Consider the following 20,466-nt stretch of genomic DNA (forward strand, 5'->3'; position numbering starts at 1 on the left):
TACAGCGTATTTATCAGAAAGTCAGTTCATCATGATTACCCATTATTAGTCATACAGTGTTGTGTCTCCTTGCAAGGCAAACAGCTGGAAAGACATTTGATTTTACTGAGCTTACTGTTGTGGTGTGTCCCGACGGGGGGGGGGTTGTGGGTGCTGCACTGGTGGGGCAAAGCAGTGATGTTGCAAGCGCCTGCTTTGGCCTATAAAAGGCCAATTCCCTTCGTGCCTTGTTAGTTTTCTGTACAACAACTACACGTTTTGAGCTCAGTCTGGAAGCCCTTCCCATTCACAGCATATCTGTGCAGGTAGGGGAGGAGGAGGAGGAGGCACATAGCCCTTTTGTTACCTGTACCTGTACCGTGCATGAAAGCTTCAAGTCAGATTCACATATTCCGGTTTGCATTCAGCAGAAAGCAGCAGTTTTGTTTTGTTTTACTACTGAAGGCGCATAACAGGTGGGGTGGTCGGGTTGTTAATTAAAATTTAGCGTTCAACGGGAGGACGGATAGGAGCCACTTCCTCCAAGAACTCATTCACCTTTCAAGTGCGATCATATTCCAGCTTTCGTTTCGGACTCCTCTCAGCATCTCACCTGTCCTGGACGATGGGTTTCACGCAGTTCAAAATCTCCAAAGAGGTTCAGCTTGATGTGACGGAAAACAGGCGTTATACCTGCATCTGGGGGGGTTAGAAAAGCTGCTGATGTGAGTACCACTTTGTGTTAACAGTGCATGGCCTCTGGATAAAGTGATACCGATCATGCACAAACCCCTCCGAAAGCGGAGTCTCTACGTTTCCCTGTGTTTTGGCATCATATACCTCCGACTCGGGTGAGTTGATTTATTTTTGTTGTGGTTGTTGTTGTTTTTTTTCTGTCTCTTTCACACTATTTCCTCACCTGCGCAAGCTGGAAAAGTCGTGAAACAAAGCGCAAGATGTGAAGGCTGTCTGCCATCTGACCTCACATTAAAATGATATCAGTCACTTTGAAAGCAGGTCGAATGTGAACGTGCATCTTGTCTTTAAGGAGAAGCGCGCGCACGCTTATTGCAATGCAGTGAGAAGCTTTAGTTGTCTCGTTTCAGTAGGCTTTTTGCTCTTTTCTGTTGCACAACATCATTTGAGCCAGTGTCTCTGCTCCCTTCCCTGCATAACTTCATTAATAGCGGTAGACTGAGTTGTATTTCCACATTCCATCGCCTAGACTGCGTTTTTTTTTGACGTGTTTGCCTGTTTTGCAATAGCTCATTTAATGCAAAGACACATCCAGAACTGCCATTATTTGCAGAACTTCTAGAATTTTGCACATTTCGGGCATTTGGCTTCATTAAATAATTTTGCCAGTGGCGGTCCAAGGATATATGAGCTCCAAGGCCCACCATGTGGAAGACCTGATTTAAGCTTCAGGCTATATGGTTATAACAACTTGTGTAAACTTTGAATTACATGTAGACCTTAGTTATACCATCCTATTATGTCGATGTATAGGTAGTTATTTGAAATGAACCTCTAAATAAACATTTAGAAATGAGAAATCTAAAATGAATCCAACTTGCTCCCACTTTGATTTTGCTGACATAATATTAATATCAGAGGTGTCAAGTAACAAAGTAGAAAATAATTAGAAGTACAAATTCTACTTCTGACTTCTACTCATTACATTTTCACACAAGTATCTGTACTTTCTATTCCTTACATTTTTAAAGCAAAAGTCACTCGTTACTCTTGGCTTCGGTTTAATGTTTATAAATATTTATTTCACATCATGTGCACCATCCAATGCAGATCATTTGCTCCATCCACATCTAGTGAAAACTAGTGTCATTGGATGAGTCATAGAACGCAAACACTCATTGGTTAGCTAAAGGAAATCATCAAAAGCAAGCAGGTGTTCTTCAAACTGCTAACGTGAATTGTCTACGCCATGCTACAATGTCAGATTCAGAAAAAGATGTTGAAATGTCTGAAAGGTCGGACACAGGCGAGAGCGTATCGGGAGATGGAGACCAACAACACCTCCCTCATCCTTGGCCCTATCTCAAAGGATTTTTAGAAATAGTTGTAAAATTGAGCTTTCAATTGATATAGTGGCATCTGGCTGTTTTCTTTAAAGGTTACTTAATACTTTTATACTTTAAGTAGATTTTGGAGCACATACCTTTTTACTTTTACTTGAGTAAAGAGGTCAAGTTGATACTTCAACTTTTACCAGAGTGTTTTTAAACTGCAGTATCTATACTTCTACTTAAGTAACAAATGTGTGAACTTTTGACACCACTGATTAATATTAATAATACATTTTGTCAATTTAGGTGAACGTCAGAAATTCTTCTGGAATTAACATTTAAATGTCATTTAATAAATTCTGATTTTCATCACATAAGGGCCACTAAAATCACTGAATCAAGGTTTCCTGGAGTTATGCGCTAGTTGATTAAAATGTATACTTACTGTTTAGTTCAAGTAGGTAGTTAAGATGGTGTGTTTGTTATTAAGACATCATGACTTTTCTGACTTTTTTGCCAAATCACCTCTTTATTTAGATAATCTTTCAAAACATGATTTAGGTGGTAAGGCTCCAAAATTTAGCAGAGCATTTTTTTTTTTTTTTTTACAAATTTGAGATTATTTAGTTTAGGGCTGCAACTAACGATTATTTAAAAAATCGATGAATCGGACGATTATTTTTTCGATTAATCGATGAATCGGACAAAAAATATTTTTTATATTAACCTCTTTATTCCAAAATAAACATTTTAGACAGAACAAACAAGCACACAAGTACAGGTTGCTCATTAACTGTACTGGTGCAATATGAAAAATAAATGTTTGTGTTAAAACTACGCAAACTTACATGAGAAATGTAGCTGTACATCCACAAAATATAGGCTACTTTGTTTCATAAAGCGCAAAAAAAGACATTTTTGTTTTTAAAAGCCCCTATGGGGTTCAAACAATAGGTCCCCCCATTTCAACAAATGAGTTTTTTTAGACTAGAAGAGTTCTGCCTTTTAAGACAGGAAAGTATAGCAGTTAAAGTTGCTGCTTGAGAAAATACTGAACCATAGAGATAAAAATAGCCCTGTGATTCAAATTATAAATTGTATTTGGAATAAAAATGAGAGAACTAGGGGTGCTAATAAACACATCCTCCAAAGACTCCAATTTACATGGGAATGTGGCATATAATTAATTGACATATTACTGATCTTGCTGGATTTTATTCTGCTTTACTTCCATAAATTGCAGGATCTTCTTTACTTTATCTTTGCCAGAAGATTTAAACTTTAAAAGCCTTGCCCTCATAATTTGCAAGTTAATTTATTTATAAAGTAAATGTAAACGCTGCTTAAGCTAATTCAAATGAAATTAAAAGTAAAATAAGTAGCCAACCTTATCCCTGTCTGTAACCTACTAACAAGGTAAGGAAAGCATCAGATGAGCTACCTGAGAAACTAACTTTACGTTTCCCCACTTTAAAACCAAACAAACATGGTGCTTCCGTGCCATGTTAATTTCTTTTGACAAAAGTTGCATGTTATCACTTTTTTCACTTTACAAAGCGCAGGCTATTTTAATTATTGTGATCAATTTGCGCCGTCAATCCCGGTGCATGCGCGCTTCATTTGCAGTCTGGAAGCTGAGGCTGACTGCAGCGCTGAGAGGGACTCCTGCGGGAGTGGGGGCGGCGTCCCACGGCAGAGTAGGAACGATACATGCTTTCACGTAAGAGTCTCCAAAATCCGCCAGTGACACCGTAAAAAGTCGCCAGATTTGTCGCTAGTCACTTTTTTGAAAAATAGTTGCTGGAGGGGTCTGAAAAGTCGCTGAGTTGGCAACACTGCACCTGCGGCGCTGGCTCGCTCTGCCGTATTTTTTTTTTCTTCCTCTTTCAGTCAAGAGGCAGTGATGACGGCGCGGCGGATGACGCATTAATCGCGCGACACAACTGATCGATGATGAAATTCGTTGCCAACGCTTTTAAAAGTCGATTTTTATTGATTTTATCGATTCGTTGTTGCAGCCCTAATTTAGTTGTTTATCAAACATAAAATTTCCCCTTTCGATGGTTCATGCTCAGTAATGTGGGTATGTATTTTTAATTAGCTTTTTTTCTTACAAGCGTTTGTTAATCGGTTTCTGCTAAATTGCAAACATGACAGATTTGTTGAAAATAGATAACACTGCATGGCCATTGAATGGTAATGTCATTGCCATTCAGTAGTAGCATTTATATATATTTTTTTATAAAGAACTCATTATTGTCAGTTTCTGGTGCCAAGGTTAACACCATCATAGGTTTGGGCTCTTATCCATAAACAGATTTACTTTACTGGTTGCTCTAATTTTGTCCTGAAATGTGAGTGCATTAATGTATAGGTGTTACTCGTTTGTCTCTGTGTAGTCCTGATTTATTTTTGACTGTTGAGAGGCTCTTCTGTCCTTCCCCAATGACTACTGTAGAGACTCTAGCCCAACTTTGGATTGGATTGGATTCTTTGTTTTCAAACATGCAAGAGAAAAACAAAAAAACAATAAAACAATGTTTAAAAACATTGGAGAGAAAAACAACAAACAAGGTAACCTTCTTTCCTGAGTTAATATACCTCTATTACATGTGCGAAAAGGAGTAGGAAGAAGTAAAACTTATGTGCTCCTACCCCTTTAATTCTTGTATTTCTTCAATTTACAATATTTATAATTTTGTTGCTATATATATCCATATAAATACATACCTACCTACACATATACATACATAGATATGTATACACATATACCTTCATACAAATAAACAAAACAAAAAAACACAAACAAAACCTTCTATAATGCTTCTCTATACCTTTTGAAAATAATTTCTTTGAACATTTTTTTGAAGAGGAATATGTTTGGGCATTGCTTTAGGTTCTCATTTAGTTTGTTCCACAATTTAACTACACAAATTGATAAACATAAACTTTTCCTTGTTCTTCTACATCCCACGTCAACCCAGCCTGCACAAGTGGGTATTCACAGTGGCTTAATGGACGATGCATTTACCATATAACTACATATTCTGTGTGAGTTTTTGTTAAAATTGGGGCACCAGGCATGTAAAGGCCTTAACAATCTGCAAAGTTCTCTTTAACACCCATTGAAACTTAAATCATAATCTGTATGTTACAGTACTTTGGCGTTGTGTTACAGTGGATACATATTTCAGCATACAAATTCTGTCAGAACCTTAAGACACAATTAAAGTTCGCAATCCGTTCACCCACAATAAATGTTTCAAAGCTTTCTGCTTAAAGATTGCAAAAAATACAGGTGTCACTTTCACAAAACCAGATACCAAATAAATCGGGCCTAACAACGAGGACCTAATAAACAGTGACTAAAGCAGCAGCATGCAGGGATTGGTGGAGATATTTGAATCCCCCAAAAAACCTTATATGGTTTTTTTTCTTTTTTCTTTTATGGAATAAGATTTTTTAAAAAGTAACCCTGTGTTCTTATTTATTTTTACTAAAGATCATTTTAACTTTGACAGCAAGCCATTCGCTCACTTGACCCCCCTCCAAATATTAATCAAAAGGATATTAAAAACTGAAATCAAATCTTGTTATGTCTTTTGGTTATGGTGTGTTATGCCAAGATTGCTAGTAGGCTCCTATCTGGCTATATATTTGAAGGGTATTTGGAGGAATTTCTTTCCAAAAAGCCCCAACCTACTCCTTTTTTCTGCTGTTATCACAAGTAGCACAGGGGAGTAGCAAAAGGGGGCAGTCAGTGGCCAACACTCTCCCTTTGGCCAAACTGATATATGTGCATAACAGTTTAAATCAGAGGTCTTTAACATTTTTCACTTTCGGGACCCCCAGATTAATGACGAGATAGAGCAAAGTCCATCTTGCCATTTATGCCCCTGGGGGTATACAGCTGGCAGAGAAAAAAAATCAACGATAGAGATTTAACCTGTCAAGCACACAGGGTTTTAGAACTGATTTCCACCTGATAAAATACAAAAAAAAAAAAAAAGGAAAAACCAAGAATAACTCCACAGTTATCAGGTTTTATAATGCAAACATTTTGTGGCTGTATAGGTAATTACATATCTAAGCCTGGCCTGGGCTTGCTGGGCCCTCTGGGCTTCAGGGTTCTCTGAGAAAGTTCATGACCCCATCTGCAGTACCTCTGGGACCCACTAGGAGGTTGCAGCACCATGGTAAAGACATGACAAAGTGATCTTCTATTAATTAAATATTTGTTCATCTATGAAGTTTAAGTATCTATCCCAATACACTATAGCTTATCACCATAGAACATCCATTATATCATTACCTATGATTATGCCTTGTATTACAGTGGATTATATTATTTCAGATTTTTTAGGGGCAGTGGCGACCTAGTGGTTATGGCATAGAGTTTGAAATTCCTGAGGTTCTGATTTTGAGCCCAAGTCCCACAGACTGCCACTCTGGGTCTTCAGCAAGACCCTTAACCCATGATTGCTCCCTGGGCTCCCCATGATGGCAGCCCGCTGCTCCCCAAGGGATGGGTTCAATGCAGAGATACATTTTTCCAATGTGAGATCTGTAAAGTTCAAATATTATTATTTTAGGACCCCCTATCAGATGGTGCATTTACCTTTTAAAACCTTTTAAAAAGATAAACATTAAGTATTGCCGTGCAACACAGAAATCAGTGTGGGCTGTCCACCACCTGGATACTCCAAGCCTAACTAGAGCTACAACATGACAGTACCTCCACTAGGAGGCAAAACATTTCCATTTCCAGGTTCACTAATCCTAAGGTTTACGCCATCTGTCCTTTAACTTTTTGTAAAAAAGGAAACAAAATGAAATTGAACAAAAACAAAGTTTAAGGATATTCTCCTCGCGCACAATACCTCAGAGGCAGCAAATGACGAGTAAGAGTTGTGATATCAAAGGAAACAAAGAAAGCGTCTGTGACAAAATTATCCTTAGTTTATTTCTGTGCAAAGATCTATTTAAATCAAGCAATAACGGATTCAGAGGCCAGGTGTTGTTATAAAAACACCAACTTAAATATGATGTAATTGTTATTTAGAATGTCTTGCATTAAAAAGGGTGTTCTACAATGCTACGATCACATATCACCAAGATAAATAGAAATGTAATAATAATAATTTTATTGGAAAAGTATTAAAAGTAATAAAGTTTTAAACTAAAAAACGAATTTTGGTGACACATTCTATTAAATATTTTGAAACAAACTCAACTAAAATTGTTGGTTTAGTTTAACATGAGCTTTCTTGTTGTAAACAGTGTCCAATACAAAAGGAAAACACTCTATCTACCATGTAAACATTAGGAAACATGATAAAAATTTGTATCTCGCTCAGGGAATTTATTTTCTTAATCCTGTGGAATTTTTAGCAGTTGGCAGCTTAGCTTTGGCAGTGAGGGAAAAAGTTTAAAGTGCTGCATTCTTTAAATAAATTAAATATGTCTTTATCCGTCCATTACTAGTTTATCAATAGAGGTATTACTTAGTCCAAACCTGCTAGCGTAACGGAAAGACGGTCATTGCAGATAAATGACACAGCTCTGCATCCGTCAGTAAAAGCTTGACATGTAGCATAGAAGTTTATTATTATTTTCCTTGCATTTTATCCCTAAATTTAAAAATTCTTGTAGTTTTATGAAAATGTCAAATTTTTAAAATTTGTTTGGTTTTCTTTCAAATCTAGTAATAAAGAGAGATAGACAGAAACTATGAATAAGCATTTATCCTACACCAAATTACCATTAATAATGAGAGTTTATGAATACACTTTATCACAACAAATATCTCAGCTGATTCCTTCTGGGCAAGTTGATTGGTGCTAATTGGTGCTATTTCTTCAGATAAATCACCATTTTCTTCTTTCTCTGTTTTAACAAATAAAACATAAATCAAAGGAAGCTGAGTCTAATTTAATCTCTTATTTTTAATTCATTATGAAAGTAAAACTGTGAAGGTGAATTAATAAATTGGTCCAAGGGACTAATCAGTTGCTGTTCCTGGACCAGTTCATATAATCATAAGAAATGCAGTACAGGGGTCATGACCAGTTCAAAAGGGGCACTGGCCCCTATTAGCCTCTTGTCTATAACCGCCCATGTGCAAAACAATGTCTCAATCCCTCTTAGAATCTTGTGTGGGTTCATTCTAGGTGTTAACAAGCTAATGCAAATGAAATGTATATTTATTTATTTGACTCCAATAATGAAATACTACAGCTTTTCTATTGTCATTACACTGTCACAGGTACAGAGCAATGAAATAAACTCTCTCCATTCAACCCATTGCATTTGGGAATTGCTGAGATGGGAAACGAAAGAAAGAGCAGAGAGAATGTTTTACCTTTGAAAAAATTTATTTGGGAAATCTAGCAAAAAATTATATAAAAAAAATAAATAAAATGTCTTAGACTTGCTGATTACAATTTAAATGAAAACTGACAAACTGCAACTTTAACATTATTGACTTTTAGTCAAGACAATACCTTAAATCTAAATTAAAATGTGTTGTCTGAGCTAAAAAGCTGCTGAAACCTTTTTATCTGTATTAATAAAAATTTTTTTAGATTTCATCTGTTTGCAGGATTTAAATCTATATTAAGGAAGACTGATCAAGAACATTTTAAAAACGATTTTTTTGTGTTCTATGAACAGTTGATTTTGCAGCTGTTTTATACTTCATTAATAAAATATACATTAACAAATATCTAGATATAAAGTTTGATTCATGATTATGAATAACTCAAATGATCTAAACAAAAAAATGTTTAGCTTAAATAATTAAAATTTAACAAATTTTCTTAACTTTATTTAAACAGTTTGCGTAACAAAGACTTTAAATTAAATCTTTTCAAATTGGTACAATTCTCTTAGTGTAGTTAGTTGTCTTTTCCTTTGCTCATTTGATTGTTTGATAATCCGGACAATTCTTACAAAAGTGGAGTTTCAAAATGTATAGGTTGTTATAATATAATATAACCAAATCTAGACGGCTATGTTTTCCTCATATAAGAAAAGAAAACCTTTCCTATATTAGCAGTAAAGGCAGCATAGTGATTTATTTGGGCTTCAATGTGAATTCCAGAGATAAGATTTTATTGTCTATCCTAAAATGCGCAGAGGTATCATTTAATATGGTGCCGACTTGTTGAATTTCAGGTCTTGTCAGAAAAGTGTGCGCTCAGACTTTGAAGCTCCTGCAGCCTTCATCTCTGTTTGTTTATTTATGACTAGGTGGGTTTAGGGTAGGAGCGGCGGCGGTGGTTATGGGTGGTGGTCATGAATGAAAACTCCTTCACATCCACCCGGGGATCGGATCAGTGTCACCCTATTGTCCCGCCGTGGCAAAGTGGGCGGATAGCAGTGTCTCCTCCTGCCCAATGGCAGGCACGATCCTCATGAGAGCGCAGAGAGGCACTTTTCTGCCCCGCAGAATCCCTACAACCATCATCATTCCGGCTCGGAGAGCCCGCAGTAGAGTGTAAGACCCTCGGCTGCTGAGAGATGTCAGAGCCAACCCCGGCGCGCACACGGCCCTGCAGGGAGCTCGGAGCTGCGTAGAACCGAGATCTCTCGTTGTATTCGACCCTCTCTGGAGCGGACATAAAAAACCGGGAGTAAATAAAAGGATTTCTTTATTTCCAACTTCAATCGAAGTCGTCTTGATCCAGTCCGAGTGCGGCCATTCGCTCAATGTCATCATGATCATCCTCTCGTCGCGCAGTGTACTGCTGTCAGTCTACTACCCGCAGATCTTCCTGATTCTGACGAGCGGCAGCTACCTGTAAGTCAGAGCCAATTAACCTAACTGCTCCTTAATTAACTCCGGAGCCTGCGCGCTCTCATCCAAAACCGCACATTTATTTTAATCCCAACAATTAAATCCTACTGAAGATACACAAATTTCTCTTTTCCAATGTTTAATGTATTTATTATAGCGCTGCTTTGAGAGCGCATGTCCAAATGCTTAAGAACTGTTTATTTTTCACGTTTTTACATATTAGAGAAAAAAAAAATTGAGGATTATCATCTGTGTGGGCATTTTAAGAAAATCAATCCACGTGGGAGTGGGCAGTTCATTATTTAGTCTTCAGTCTACTCATTATTAGTAGATAATGATGTAATCTTTAATAACCCAGCAAATATTTTTGCTGGATTTCATAATCGAATCATATGTTAATTTTGCAGAAACATGCACAAGGATTCATTTGGGCCACTGAGTGGCAGATGTGTTCTTGAAAATTCACATTTTTATTTTCTTTTTGAGAGGAAAGTTGAATGTATGCACGTTTGGTTACAAATGACACGTTTGGTCAGTGTTATTGTTTGATACGATATTATATGACGTGTAATGTGCTGTCAACAAGTAATTGCTTTAGGTGTTTGCATTGCAGTTGGGGTGATTGGTATGCATAATAGACAAAGGTGCCCAAATATGCTCCTTCTTTTTTGTAGCTTTAATGCTTCTAATAAATAATGCTGCTTCGAACACAACCAGAAAGGTGCAGAAAATACAGTTTGTTTGTTTCACAAATCTCGTCTTAAGAAAATCCAAAATTGTGCTTTTGGAGAATCCCTATTTAGAGTAAAGTAATCTTCGTCAAGTATGATCAGATGACATTTTTATATGTTAAACAAGTAGTGATTAAATGCACTCTAAACTCTCCAGAAAATGAACTGAACCTTTAGAGCAGAATCAGAAGCTGCTAATCAAATATCAGCCAGCTGCAGTGCGCAGCACTATTTCATTATAGTGGTAACAAAAGGGCTCACGATACTGGAAAATGTTGAGATGGTGATGTAATTGTTAAATATTACATTGCATATTGCAGTTGTGTTTAACACACATTTTCCTTTCTCTTCTCTTCCTCGTTTGTCTAAAGTAGAACACTGGCTTTAAGAAAGTTTCCGAAAATAATTCCTCATCCACTCCATCCTGCTCTTCTCTTCCTGCTGCCCAGAGACCCCAAAGTTAAATCCAAAATAGATGTGGTTTCTTCTACTATAAATAGGGGTGGCCTGCCATCCAAGCAATACAAAATAGTGTCTTTTTGAATCATTTAAGCATAATTTATGCCTAAACCAAACCGACATTTACCGTATTTATTAACATTAATATTCTTGCTTCGGATTAAAGTTCTATTTTATTAAGCTACAGCTAAAATGTTACTAAATGCCAATAATATTTGGCAATAAGAAACTCCAGTTGATGGAGAAATCAATCTTTCAAATCAAGATTTTTTTTATATAGGCTTAAATAAAAGTTCTCCTTTTAGCAGGTAAATGTACAAATAAAATCAATGTTTCAATATTTTGTTTTAAACCAAACAATTAAGAGCAAAAGGGCTTTTATTCAGTATTATTCATAGTCTCAAACTGAATGGATGGAGAACCAATAATGGGAAACATAAACAAACAAACTAACTAACAAAATAAAGAGTACTAAAACATTTAGTGGAGAATTCTGCCTTCGGCCCTATTTCTTTGGTTTCTCTGAAACAAATTCTGGACACTATTGACCTTTTCAGATCCCCTCCCTCTAATCTTTAAGGCTCCCTTGTTTGCCTTATTGCAGCTGGAGCATCATGCTGAGATGCAGCACATCAACACACTCTTCAGCTAGGCAGGGGCCCATTTGAAAAGCACTACACCGTGCTTATAAGAAAAAGAAATAAATAGAGAAAGAAGAGTGTGGCGGACAGCTGGCTAGCGTCGGGCAGCAACAGGTTGGGGCAGCACTATGTAACCCTTTGTTGCTTACAGCAGGAGAAGTTGACTATCTATCGGCACTTGTCCAAACTTTTTGGGTTATACTGCTTGTGCGCACAGATTATTCAGCACTAACACAACAGTGATTCACTGCTTTTATTCTCTTGAATCAGTTGTGTCTCAGGCATTTTGGTAAGTGCATTCCTCGGTGGAAGATGCATACCCCTGGAGCTTAACAGCATTTCAGTCAGGTTCTTAGTGTTTCATGTGATAGAGTGAGTGGCTGAAAGCACGTTGTATGCCATGAGGCTATGGTTTCTTTTAGGGCCACCCTGCTCAGTAATACAACCTGTGAGGCTTTTCTTTCTTACAAACCCATGACATTGGGTAATGCTAAATTAATTCTTCTTTGGTATTCTGTCATTACAGTTGCAGAAGAGTACAGGTGCAAATTTGTGACACTTTTCTTTTTTGTCTCATGGGAGAGCTGTCCCCTGACACACACAGAGAAGTGGCTAAGCAAACAGAATTGCGTTTGTGTGCTGCAATGATGCAGGGATTTAAAAGCTTAGCTCCGGAATTCTCTGTTTGGTATTCAACTGTTATGTGGGGACAGCATCGGTACTCTTTGTGTTTTTGGTAAAATTATTGGGTGATGAACAAGTGAAACGCTTGAGAGAAGAAACAAAAGAAAAGCCTTTGTAGGTGGAGGAAATGTCTGCAAAGATTTGCATTGACTTTCAGCAGAGACACTTACTGTAACAATAAAATAAAATAAAGTCACCCAGTGCATAAAGAGCATGAGCATCATTTGATTAATTAATTACATAAGGAATCATGTTTCTCCAGTAGCAATTTGTTCATTTTAAATGAGTGTGCCCTTTCAGCTCGTACAGACGGGAACATCATGGTTGCTAGGAACAACCACATATACAGCTGAGGGTCACAAAAGGTGAGGAGAGTTCAATTATGTTTAAAAGCAGAGAGTGCAAAGACGGTCTGAAAGCAGCAGCCGGCTGCAGTGTTTGCTGTGGACCTGACAAATGTCTTGTTCCCAGCCAAGTCGACCTCCGCCTTAAGGTTTTCTTCTTTCTTGGACTAAAACATTTCAAGTTCTTTGCTTCTACTGGCATAGAAATGTTCAGAGAGAATCCAGAAATTATTTTAAAATGTCCTATTTTTAATGCACTCCAAAATTTTTCCCTAATAAAAATTTTTTTTTGTTATATTTTGTCTCTTCACAACATCAAACTATTTTGTTTTACTAGAAAAGGCTTCTTTATCTTTTTGTTCTTCATTTTGTGTTCTAATTTTACATTTACATTAACTCTGTTTAGTAATCTGGTGACACTGAAAGACTTTTGGTTGCACTGGATTTTATCAATAGTCGTCAGAGTAAAGCAGGGCTAAATGAAAACCCAAATGCCACAATTTATTTTGTTTGGTAAATATTTTGATAAAAATTGTACCCTTTTTCTTCCACATCACACTCCGTCTTAGTTTGTGTTTTATTAATCCAAACAATATATATATATAAATATATATATATATATATATATATATATATATATATATATATATATATATATATATATATATATATATATATATATATATATATTAGGGATGGGACGATTTATGAAAACCGTCCGAACCGTTCGGTTCGACTGTCTCGGTTCGGTTCGCGTGTGTTGCGTTCGGTTCATGCGCTGCTCCTTTTTCTCATAGGTGAAGCGTTTACACTCCAGAGCAGAAGGTGGCGGTACTGCGACCAAAGCCAACCATCAGTAGTAAACAAGAAGAAGAAGAAGCGAAGTAGCGTAGCCGGATGTAGCAGAAAAAAATCGGTTGTTGTGGAGAATTGTGTCGGTATGGCGAGTGGGAAAGAACAGGAGTTGGAAGACACGCCAGCAGCACTTTATAGGTCTGCTGTATGGGACCGCTTTGCATTTAGATTGACCTACGATGACGGCTGAAGAAAGTTGTGGATAAAAGTGCAACAGTGTGCAAGCATTGTGCAACACGTTTTGTTTATGCTAACAGCAACATGACCAACATGTCATGCTAACCCCGAAATCCCTCATACTCCATCAGCGCTCCGGTCCGCTTCGCCCCGCTGCGCTCCAGACCGGCTGCTCAAAGCAAAGCCTACAGCCTCCACTGTGGCTCCCGTCCGCTCCCCTCTGAGGTCCTTGGAGATGGTGGAGAGCATGTGCCAGATGATTAAATACAAAGCAGCAAAACATGCGGAAATGATCCAGGGTTTCCGCGGATCATTTAATTCAATAATTACAATCCATTATTTTTTGGGGGATTTTTTTCCTTAATTTCATAAATCTTTATGGGATTTCGGTGTAATGATCAACATATATCGAACCGAACCGAAAACCATGACCACGAAACCGAAACCATTCCACCCCTAATATATATATATATATATATATATATATATATATATATATATATATATATATATATATATATATATATATATATATATATATATATATATATATACTTTTGTCCTTGGTTTTTATTCAGATTCTCTGTTAAGTTGAATCATGATGCAATAAAACTGTGTTTCTTCAGCATTGTTCCTCTTCATTTGTTCCATCCCTGAGCTCTGCCATCCTGTTTTACTCTGACACACAATTTGCCTGAGTTTGTTCACTCATGTCTGCGGTTAATCCTTTTCGAGGTCAACGTCGTATTTCAAAGCAGCAGTGTTCCTCCAAGTTCATTTCTGGCTGCCCGTCCTCAACATGTTTGAAAAGTATGTATCTACACAGTTTTGATGGCTGTAAACACAGACCTGGAGGGAGTTGGCACTTTCTTTTTGGCACTAATCTGTTTTTGGCTTCCACAGCAACTGCAGAGCCCACCTTAAACGTATGCTTTTTCTGTATTTACAGCAAATTACTGCATGTGTGTTGTTGTCTCTCTCTAAGTAGAGCAGAGTACGAGGGGTGTCATTTTCTCATAAGCATAATGACACATTGAGAGTCTGGAATCAGTTCATTGCAGTATGGTACCAAGCAATTAGTACAGAAACCCCAAACTTGTTAGTCAGACTGTCATCATCAAAGCCAGCGCTTAATGTCAGCAGTATAGTCAAACATGCATCCAGGCTTTCTGCAAGCTCCTACTGTATTGTCTTCAACATGTTTAAGATTATCACTAATTTTAGACATCGCTTGAGTAAATGTATGACAGAATTATCGGTACCTGTAACAGTGCCAATAAAATAAATGTAGAGGATTGTTTATGTTTGCTTCATTGTACGGATAGGAGATTTCTGGGTTTTTTTGGGGAAAAATACCCAATGACACGACAGATGCTAGGATGGACTGTGTCCCGTATGGGAACATGCGCCACAAGTGGAACACAAGGGGTTACCTGAAGTAACACAGCACATTCATCTAAGGATTCTACATTAGTTAGCACAGACAGATGAGTTGCTAATGACAGTATCTTCACTTTGCATTAATTAGTGATTGGCTAGAAATCCCTGACCAGCAGTGGTGTCAAAAGTTCACACATTTGTTACTTAATTAGAAGTATAGATACTGCAGTTTAAAAAACACTCTGGTAAAAGTTGAAGTATCAACTTGACCTCTTTACTCAAGTAAAAGTGAAAAAGTATGTGCTCCAAAATCTACTTAAAGTATAAAAGTATAAAGTAACCTTTAAAAAAACAGCCAGATGCCACTATATCAATTGAAAGCTTAATTTTACAACTATTTCTAAAAATCCTTTGAGATAGGGCCAAGGATGAGGGAGGTCTTGTTGGTCTCCATCTCCCGATACGCTCTCACCTGTGTCCTAACTTTCAGACATTTCAACATCTTTTTCTGAATCCCACATTGTAGCATGGGATAGACAATTCACATTAGCAGTTTGAAGAACACCTGCTTGCTTCTGATGATTTCCTTTAGCTAACCAATGAGTGTTTGCATTATAGGACTCATCCAATCACACTAGTTTTCACTAAATATAGATGGAGCCAATGATCTGCATTGGATGGAGTACATGACGTGAAATAAATATTTATAAACATTAAACCGAAGCCCAGAGTAACGATTAACATCTGTTTTAAAAATGTAAGGAATAGAAAGTACAGATACTTGTGTGAAAATGTGATGAGTAGAAGTCAGAAGTAGAATTTGTACTTCTAAATATTTTGTGTGAAAATTTAATGAGTAGAAGTTAGAAGTAGGAAGAAAATGAGGTAATGGAGTAAAGTATAAATACCTAAAAAGTGTACTTAAATACAGTAACAAAGTATTTCTGCTTCGTTTCTTGACACCTCTGCTGTCCAGGTTTTAGTTGCTTCTCTAACCAGTCAGAAGGATGTTGCTGGCTTTTTGGTCTTATTACATATAACAGCAAAGAGAGAAAATATAGCATCTGCAGGATGGGAATATAGAGGCATCCAAAGACAGAAATCCCAACAAGTTTTCAGGACATTGAGGTGTTTTGCAAAAGTGTTTTTATTTCTCATCACACCAAAAGGCTTCGATGAGCTGCTGGATTTGCCCTTCTTATGGTGTGGACATGACACGGAAATGTGTCTGATTGATCTGGAGAGCTTGATTCTGTGCGGGGTCTAGTTTAAAAAGCAACAACATGTACAGCTGTGTATGAGGCCTGCATTTTCACAAACCGGACATAGCTACCAGACATTTTGAACAATCTCAGGAACATTGAGCAGGACCTATTAGTATTTGGCTCTATATATCTGTGTAAGCAGATTTTCCATCATATGAAATGTGCTCAGCAGCTCTGTTAGACCTCTGTCCTCCCTTAAGTAAATCCAGAACTGGCAAATACCAATCAATGAGATGTCAGCAATAGGTATGTTTTTTTGTTAACATGCACATCATGTTATTTAAGTTTACTTTTTTCAATCATTTGTGCGAGAAGATACAATATGTATCTTCTGTTGTATGCTTCTTTTGCTATTTTGTTGGTCTCTTTATGGAAAAAAACATGTTTTTTGAAAAAAATGCAGCTTTTAGGGTTTCTGATATACAGGATTAAATGCATGTATTGTAATACAGTGAATAATTTAGCACATTGACTTCTGAGGAGATTTAAGATGGCACTGACATAAGACATAAGAAAGGTTGCCTAACCCTGATCTTATGCAATGGGGGAAATATTCCTCTCCCTACGGTTCATGAATACTATGGACTGCAAAATGTACTGTAACCAGATGAGATATGCTCAACTCAATTTGTTAATTTTTTCTTTTTTTGTGGTTATCCACCAACCAGTGATATTTTCATGCAGTGCGGCTTGTCCAAACAAGGTCTAACTCAGTCTGTTTGTGTGTCTGGTGTGTGGGTGTGTATGTGGGTTTGTGTATGTATGGCTGTGTGTTTTTCTTTCCCCGGCAGGGCCCTGTCCTCGGTTGTGGCTCTGGGTGCCAACATCATCTGCAACAAGATTCCAGGCCTGGCACCTCGCCAGCGAGGCATCTGCCAGACCCGGCCGGACGCCATCATAGTTGTGGGCGAAGGTGCCCAAATGGGCATCAATGAGTGTCAGTACCAGTTCCGATATGGACGCTGGAACTGTTCAGCGCTCGGAGAGAGAACGGTCTTTGGGCAGGAGCTTCGAGTAGGTCAGTCTGAGTTCTTTCACTGAAGAGAAAAGTAACTGTATGTATTTATGCCATTTTTATAGCTATCCCCATCTAAATATCTCTAGGGTTTACCATTTGGAGTTCTGAAGATATTTTTTATAGTGTGAAGTTATTTTAGAATACCTTGTTTATATCCTTATAACATTTAGATGTGAGGTCCATTTAGATCTGTGTAATCTAAAATGTTGTAATGTGTTACATTTGTCAAAAATAATTTTCATATTTTCTCTGTTTGATCACACATGATTTAGTACTCTTAAATGTAGTATATAATACATCAATTTAAAACTTATTTTTTTTTAGATGTGCTTTGAACATTTCCCTTGTTGGCTAACTTTGAATTGGCATTCTTTGTTGGTTTCTTTGAACAATAACTTTCTTCTTGCAATTCTTTCATAAAAAAAGAGATTTGTGAGCTTTACAACACCTAGCCATCCTGTTCACAGGGTGTCTACCACTCCAGTTACCTTAGTCTCTTGGCTGCTTCTCTGATTAATGCTTCCCCAAGTTTTTGGTTTAGGTGGACATCCATGTACTGGTAGATTCCAAGTTGTATGTTTTTACTTTCAGATGATGGCTTGAACAGAACCCTGTAAAATGCTTGGGACACGGTTTTATGATATAACTACTTTTGAAAAACTACTTTTAAAAGCTTTTCTCCACCCTCTCCTGTGTGTCTTGATCTTTCTGATGCTGCTTGTTTACTACAATTTGGTAATTGGGAGTGTAGTTTGCTATTGCAAAGTACACTGCAGTGGTGTCAGCTGTAAGACATTGACTTCCATTCTAGAGGTTGTTGGTTTGAGATGGCCTAGTGGTTAGGGCATAGAGCTTGGGATCCTGAGGTTCTGAGTTCTAGCCCCACCCCCACAGACACACACTTTGAGCAAAAGACCCACACTGCTCCCCGGGCGCCGCACAATGGCAGCCCACTGCTCCTCAAAGGGATGGGTTAAATGCAGGGAGTTCATTTTGTTTCTCTGTGACAGTGTAATGACAATAAAAGCTGAAAAAAAAATAATTAAGTAATTAGCTGTAAAACATAGAGAAAACACTGTTGCACTGGGTTTTATTTAAAGATTATAGAGTTAAGAGGATTAAATATTTTTTTAGGTTGAATTATTTTTAAAAAGATGTCATCAATGTTTTGGTCAAGTTTATGATCAACACATTTGTTAGGACACACCTATAGACAGCATATATCTGACGTCATCTAAAACGCTGGCATATGCTGAACTTTCTATGTATTTTTTTCAATCTTGGGTGTATACATAGAGTATTCATACCAAGTCCAGGACTTATGTCAAACTACAGCCTAACTTACGCATAACACACCGTAGAATAATTCCCATGAAATGCCATAAGCCGGTGTCCTGAGGGGGGCAGTGATGGCACCTGACCTGCATTAAAAGATTTTTTTGATCACGGTATTAACCTAGCTGCTTCTTAACGCCCGCTACAAAAAAGGAAAAGAAAGAAAGATGGTTTGCAGTTGAAGCAGATTGAGCGTCATGTCTGCTAGGAAGTTTGTTGGAATTGGGCATGAATGCAGCGAGGATCCATCACACTCACCATCTTGCTCACTGTTTCCTCCTGTGAACACCTGTTTTATATCAAAACTGTTCAATTTTGTCACTTTACAGTAGCTGTATGTTCGGTCGTCTGGAACACGTCAAATATTTTGCTAAACATTGGAGATTAGTTCTTGATAAGTTACGCATTAGTTATGCACAAGTTACTAAAAGGTTTTGGATAAGTTAGACACCACAACTTATGAGTAACTTACACTTAAGGTATGAGAACGATCAGATAACTTACCTGTAAATCATGCCCCACGTATGAGCATACGCTGGCATAGGTCGAGAAATTTTAAGCATCTCAAAATTTCTCAATATACTTGTATGCCAAGGTATGCCAGCGTGTTTCAGTGTGCTTCAGCGTACTTGAGCATGCTCATAACTTATACAAAACGTACCCATAACTAATCCAACGTATGCCCCAGTTTTTGCCAGATTTTTCGTACGTCAGGCATATGCTGGTCTAAATTGTTAAGGTGTGACAGGGGCTCTATATTACACAAGCTTTATGTAAATACTTGCTGTTTTTAGTTGTAATACATTGAGTTTGATTTAACAAGGCTGCGTACTGGGTGGACTGTTTTGGTTAACAATTTAATAAAAAAGCATCCTGGATTTGGCTTATTTCTGAAATGAGAAAATAATCTGCATAATGCATGCCATTATATTGTCTTGATTTTATAAAGAATCTAAAACATTTGGTAACAGCCCTGAACCTGCTGAACCCCATGACTTGTGTCTCAACACAAGCCAAAGCCAAGCTATGCCCTTCATGCAGGCTAAAATGCAAATCAGTAACACACAATCTGTTATGCAATTTTTCACCACCCAAGCTCGCAAGAGCTTAATTTACTGTCGATTTCTCTCCATCGGAGATGGCCTGAAGTTAGATGAGGTTGCTGCCTACGAGCATGATATGCCTTCTATCGATGGAGCTTGTGCTTCTGTTTGAGTTTGCAGCATTTAATCTTCAATGGTCGTGCAGGGCTCATGGAAAACCTTTGGAAAAAGTTGCGCTTCAGTGATAATCGGGAGGATCTATGTTTTAAAAAATGATATCTCAAATAGGAAGACAACTAATGGTGTTATTCTAGCCAAGCCATGTTGGACAGAATAGTTGGATACATCTGTTGTTAATTAGGTTAAATTGGTTGTGTCCATGCCTGGCTTCTTTGTGGGTGAAAGTGTGTAACATACAGGACAAATACTTAAAGCTGGCAAATTATCTTCATTACCTTATATTGTTCTGAGTCATATAATCTCTTGAAGTAAACTTGTTTTGAGAACCCCCTTGTTCAGCACTCTTAGTGCTGTTAAGAATTTACAAAAGCATTCTTTTGGGTAGGCTCTGCTGCTCATCTTAGCAGGTCTTAGTTGATCAGATGATATGTAAGACCTTTTGAAATGAAAGATTTACCCTGTGCCCTGAGATGAACTGGTGACCTGTCCAGGGTGTACCCTACCTCTCGCCCGTAGACAGCTGGAGATGGGCACCGGCACCCCTCGCGAC

General features: G+C 37.6%; 1 protein-coding gene across 3 annotated transcripts in view; it reads left to right on the forward strand.

The window, feature by feature from the left end:
* Window positions 1–235: 235 nt before the first annotated feature.
* Window positions 236–20,466, forward strand: part of wnt7bb (wingless-type MMTV integration site family, member 7Bb) — a 54,850-nt gene continuing 34,619 nt past the window's right edge. Inside the window, exons 1-2 of one of the 3 annotated variants that reach the window (XM_038288567.1) lie at window positions 236–830; window positions 17,132–17,358. In XM_038288567.1, coding sequence (XP_038144495.1) covers window positions 760–830; window positions 17,132–17,358 — 298 coding nt within the window. In that variant the 5' untranslated portion in view covers window positions 236–759. Of the gene's footprint in view, window positions 831–9,338; window positions 9,808–17,078; window positions 17,359–20,466 lie in introns of those variants that run through there. The other 2 variants (XM_038288568.1, XM_038288566.1) reach the window with 2 other exon arrangements.

The sequence above is a fragment of the Cyprinodon tularosa genome, unplaced genomic scaffold (assembly GCF_016077235.1).
Source record: "Cyprinodon tularosa strain WSP-4 unplaced genomic scaffold, ASM1607723v1 ctg258, whole genome shotgun sequence".
Taxonomy (NCBI): domain Eukaryota; kingdom Metazoa; phylum Chordata; class Actinopteri; order Cyprinodontiformes; family Cyprinodontidae; genus Cyprinodon; species Cyprinodon tularosa.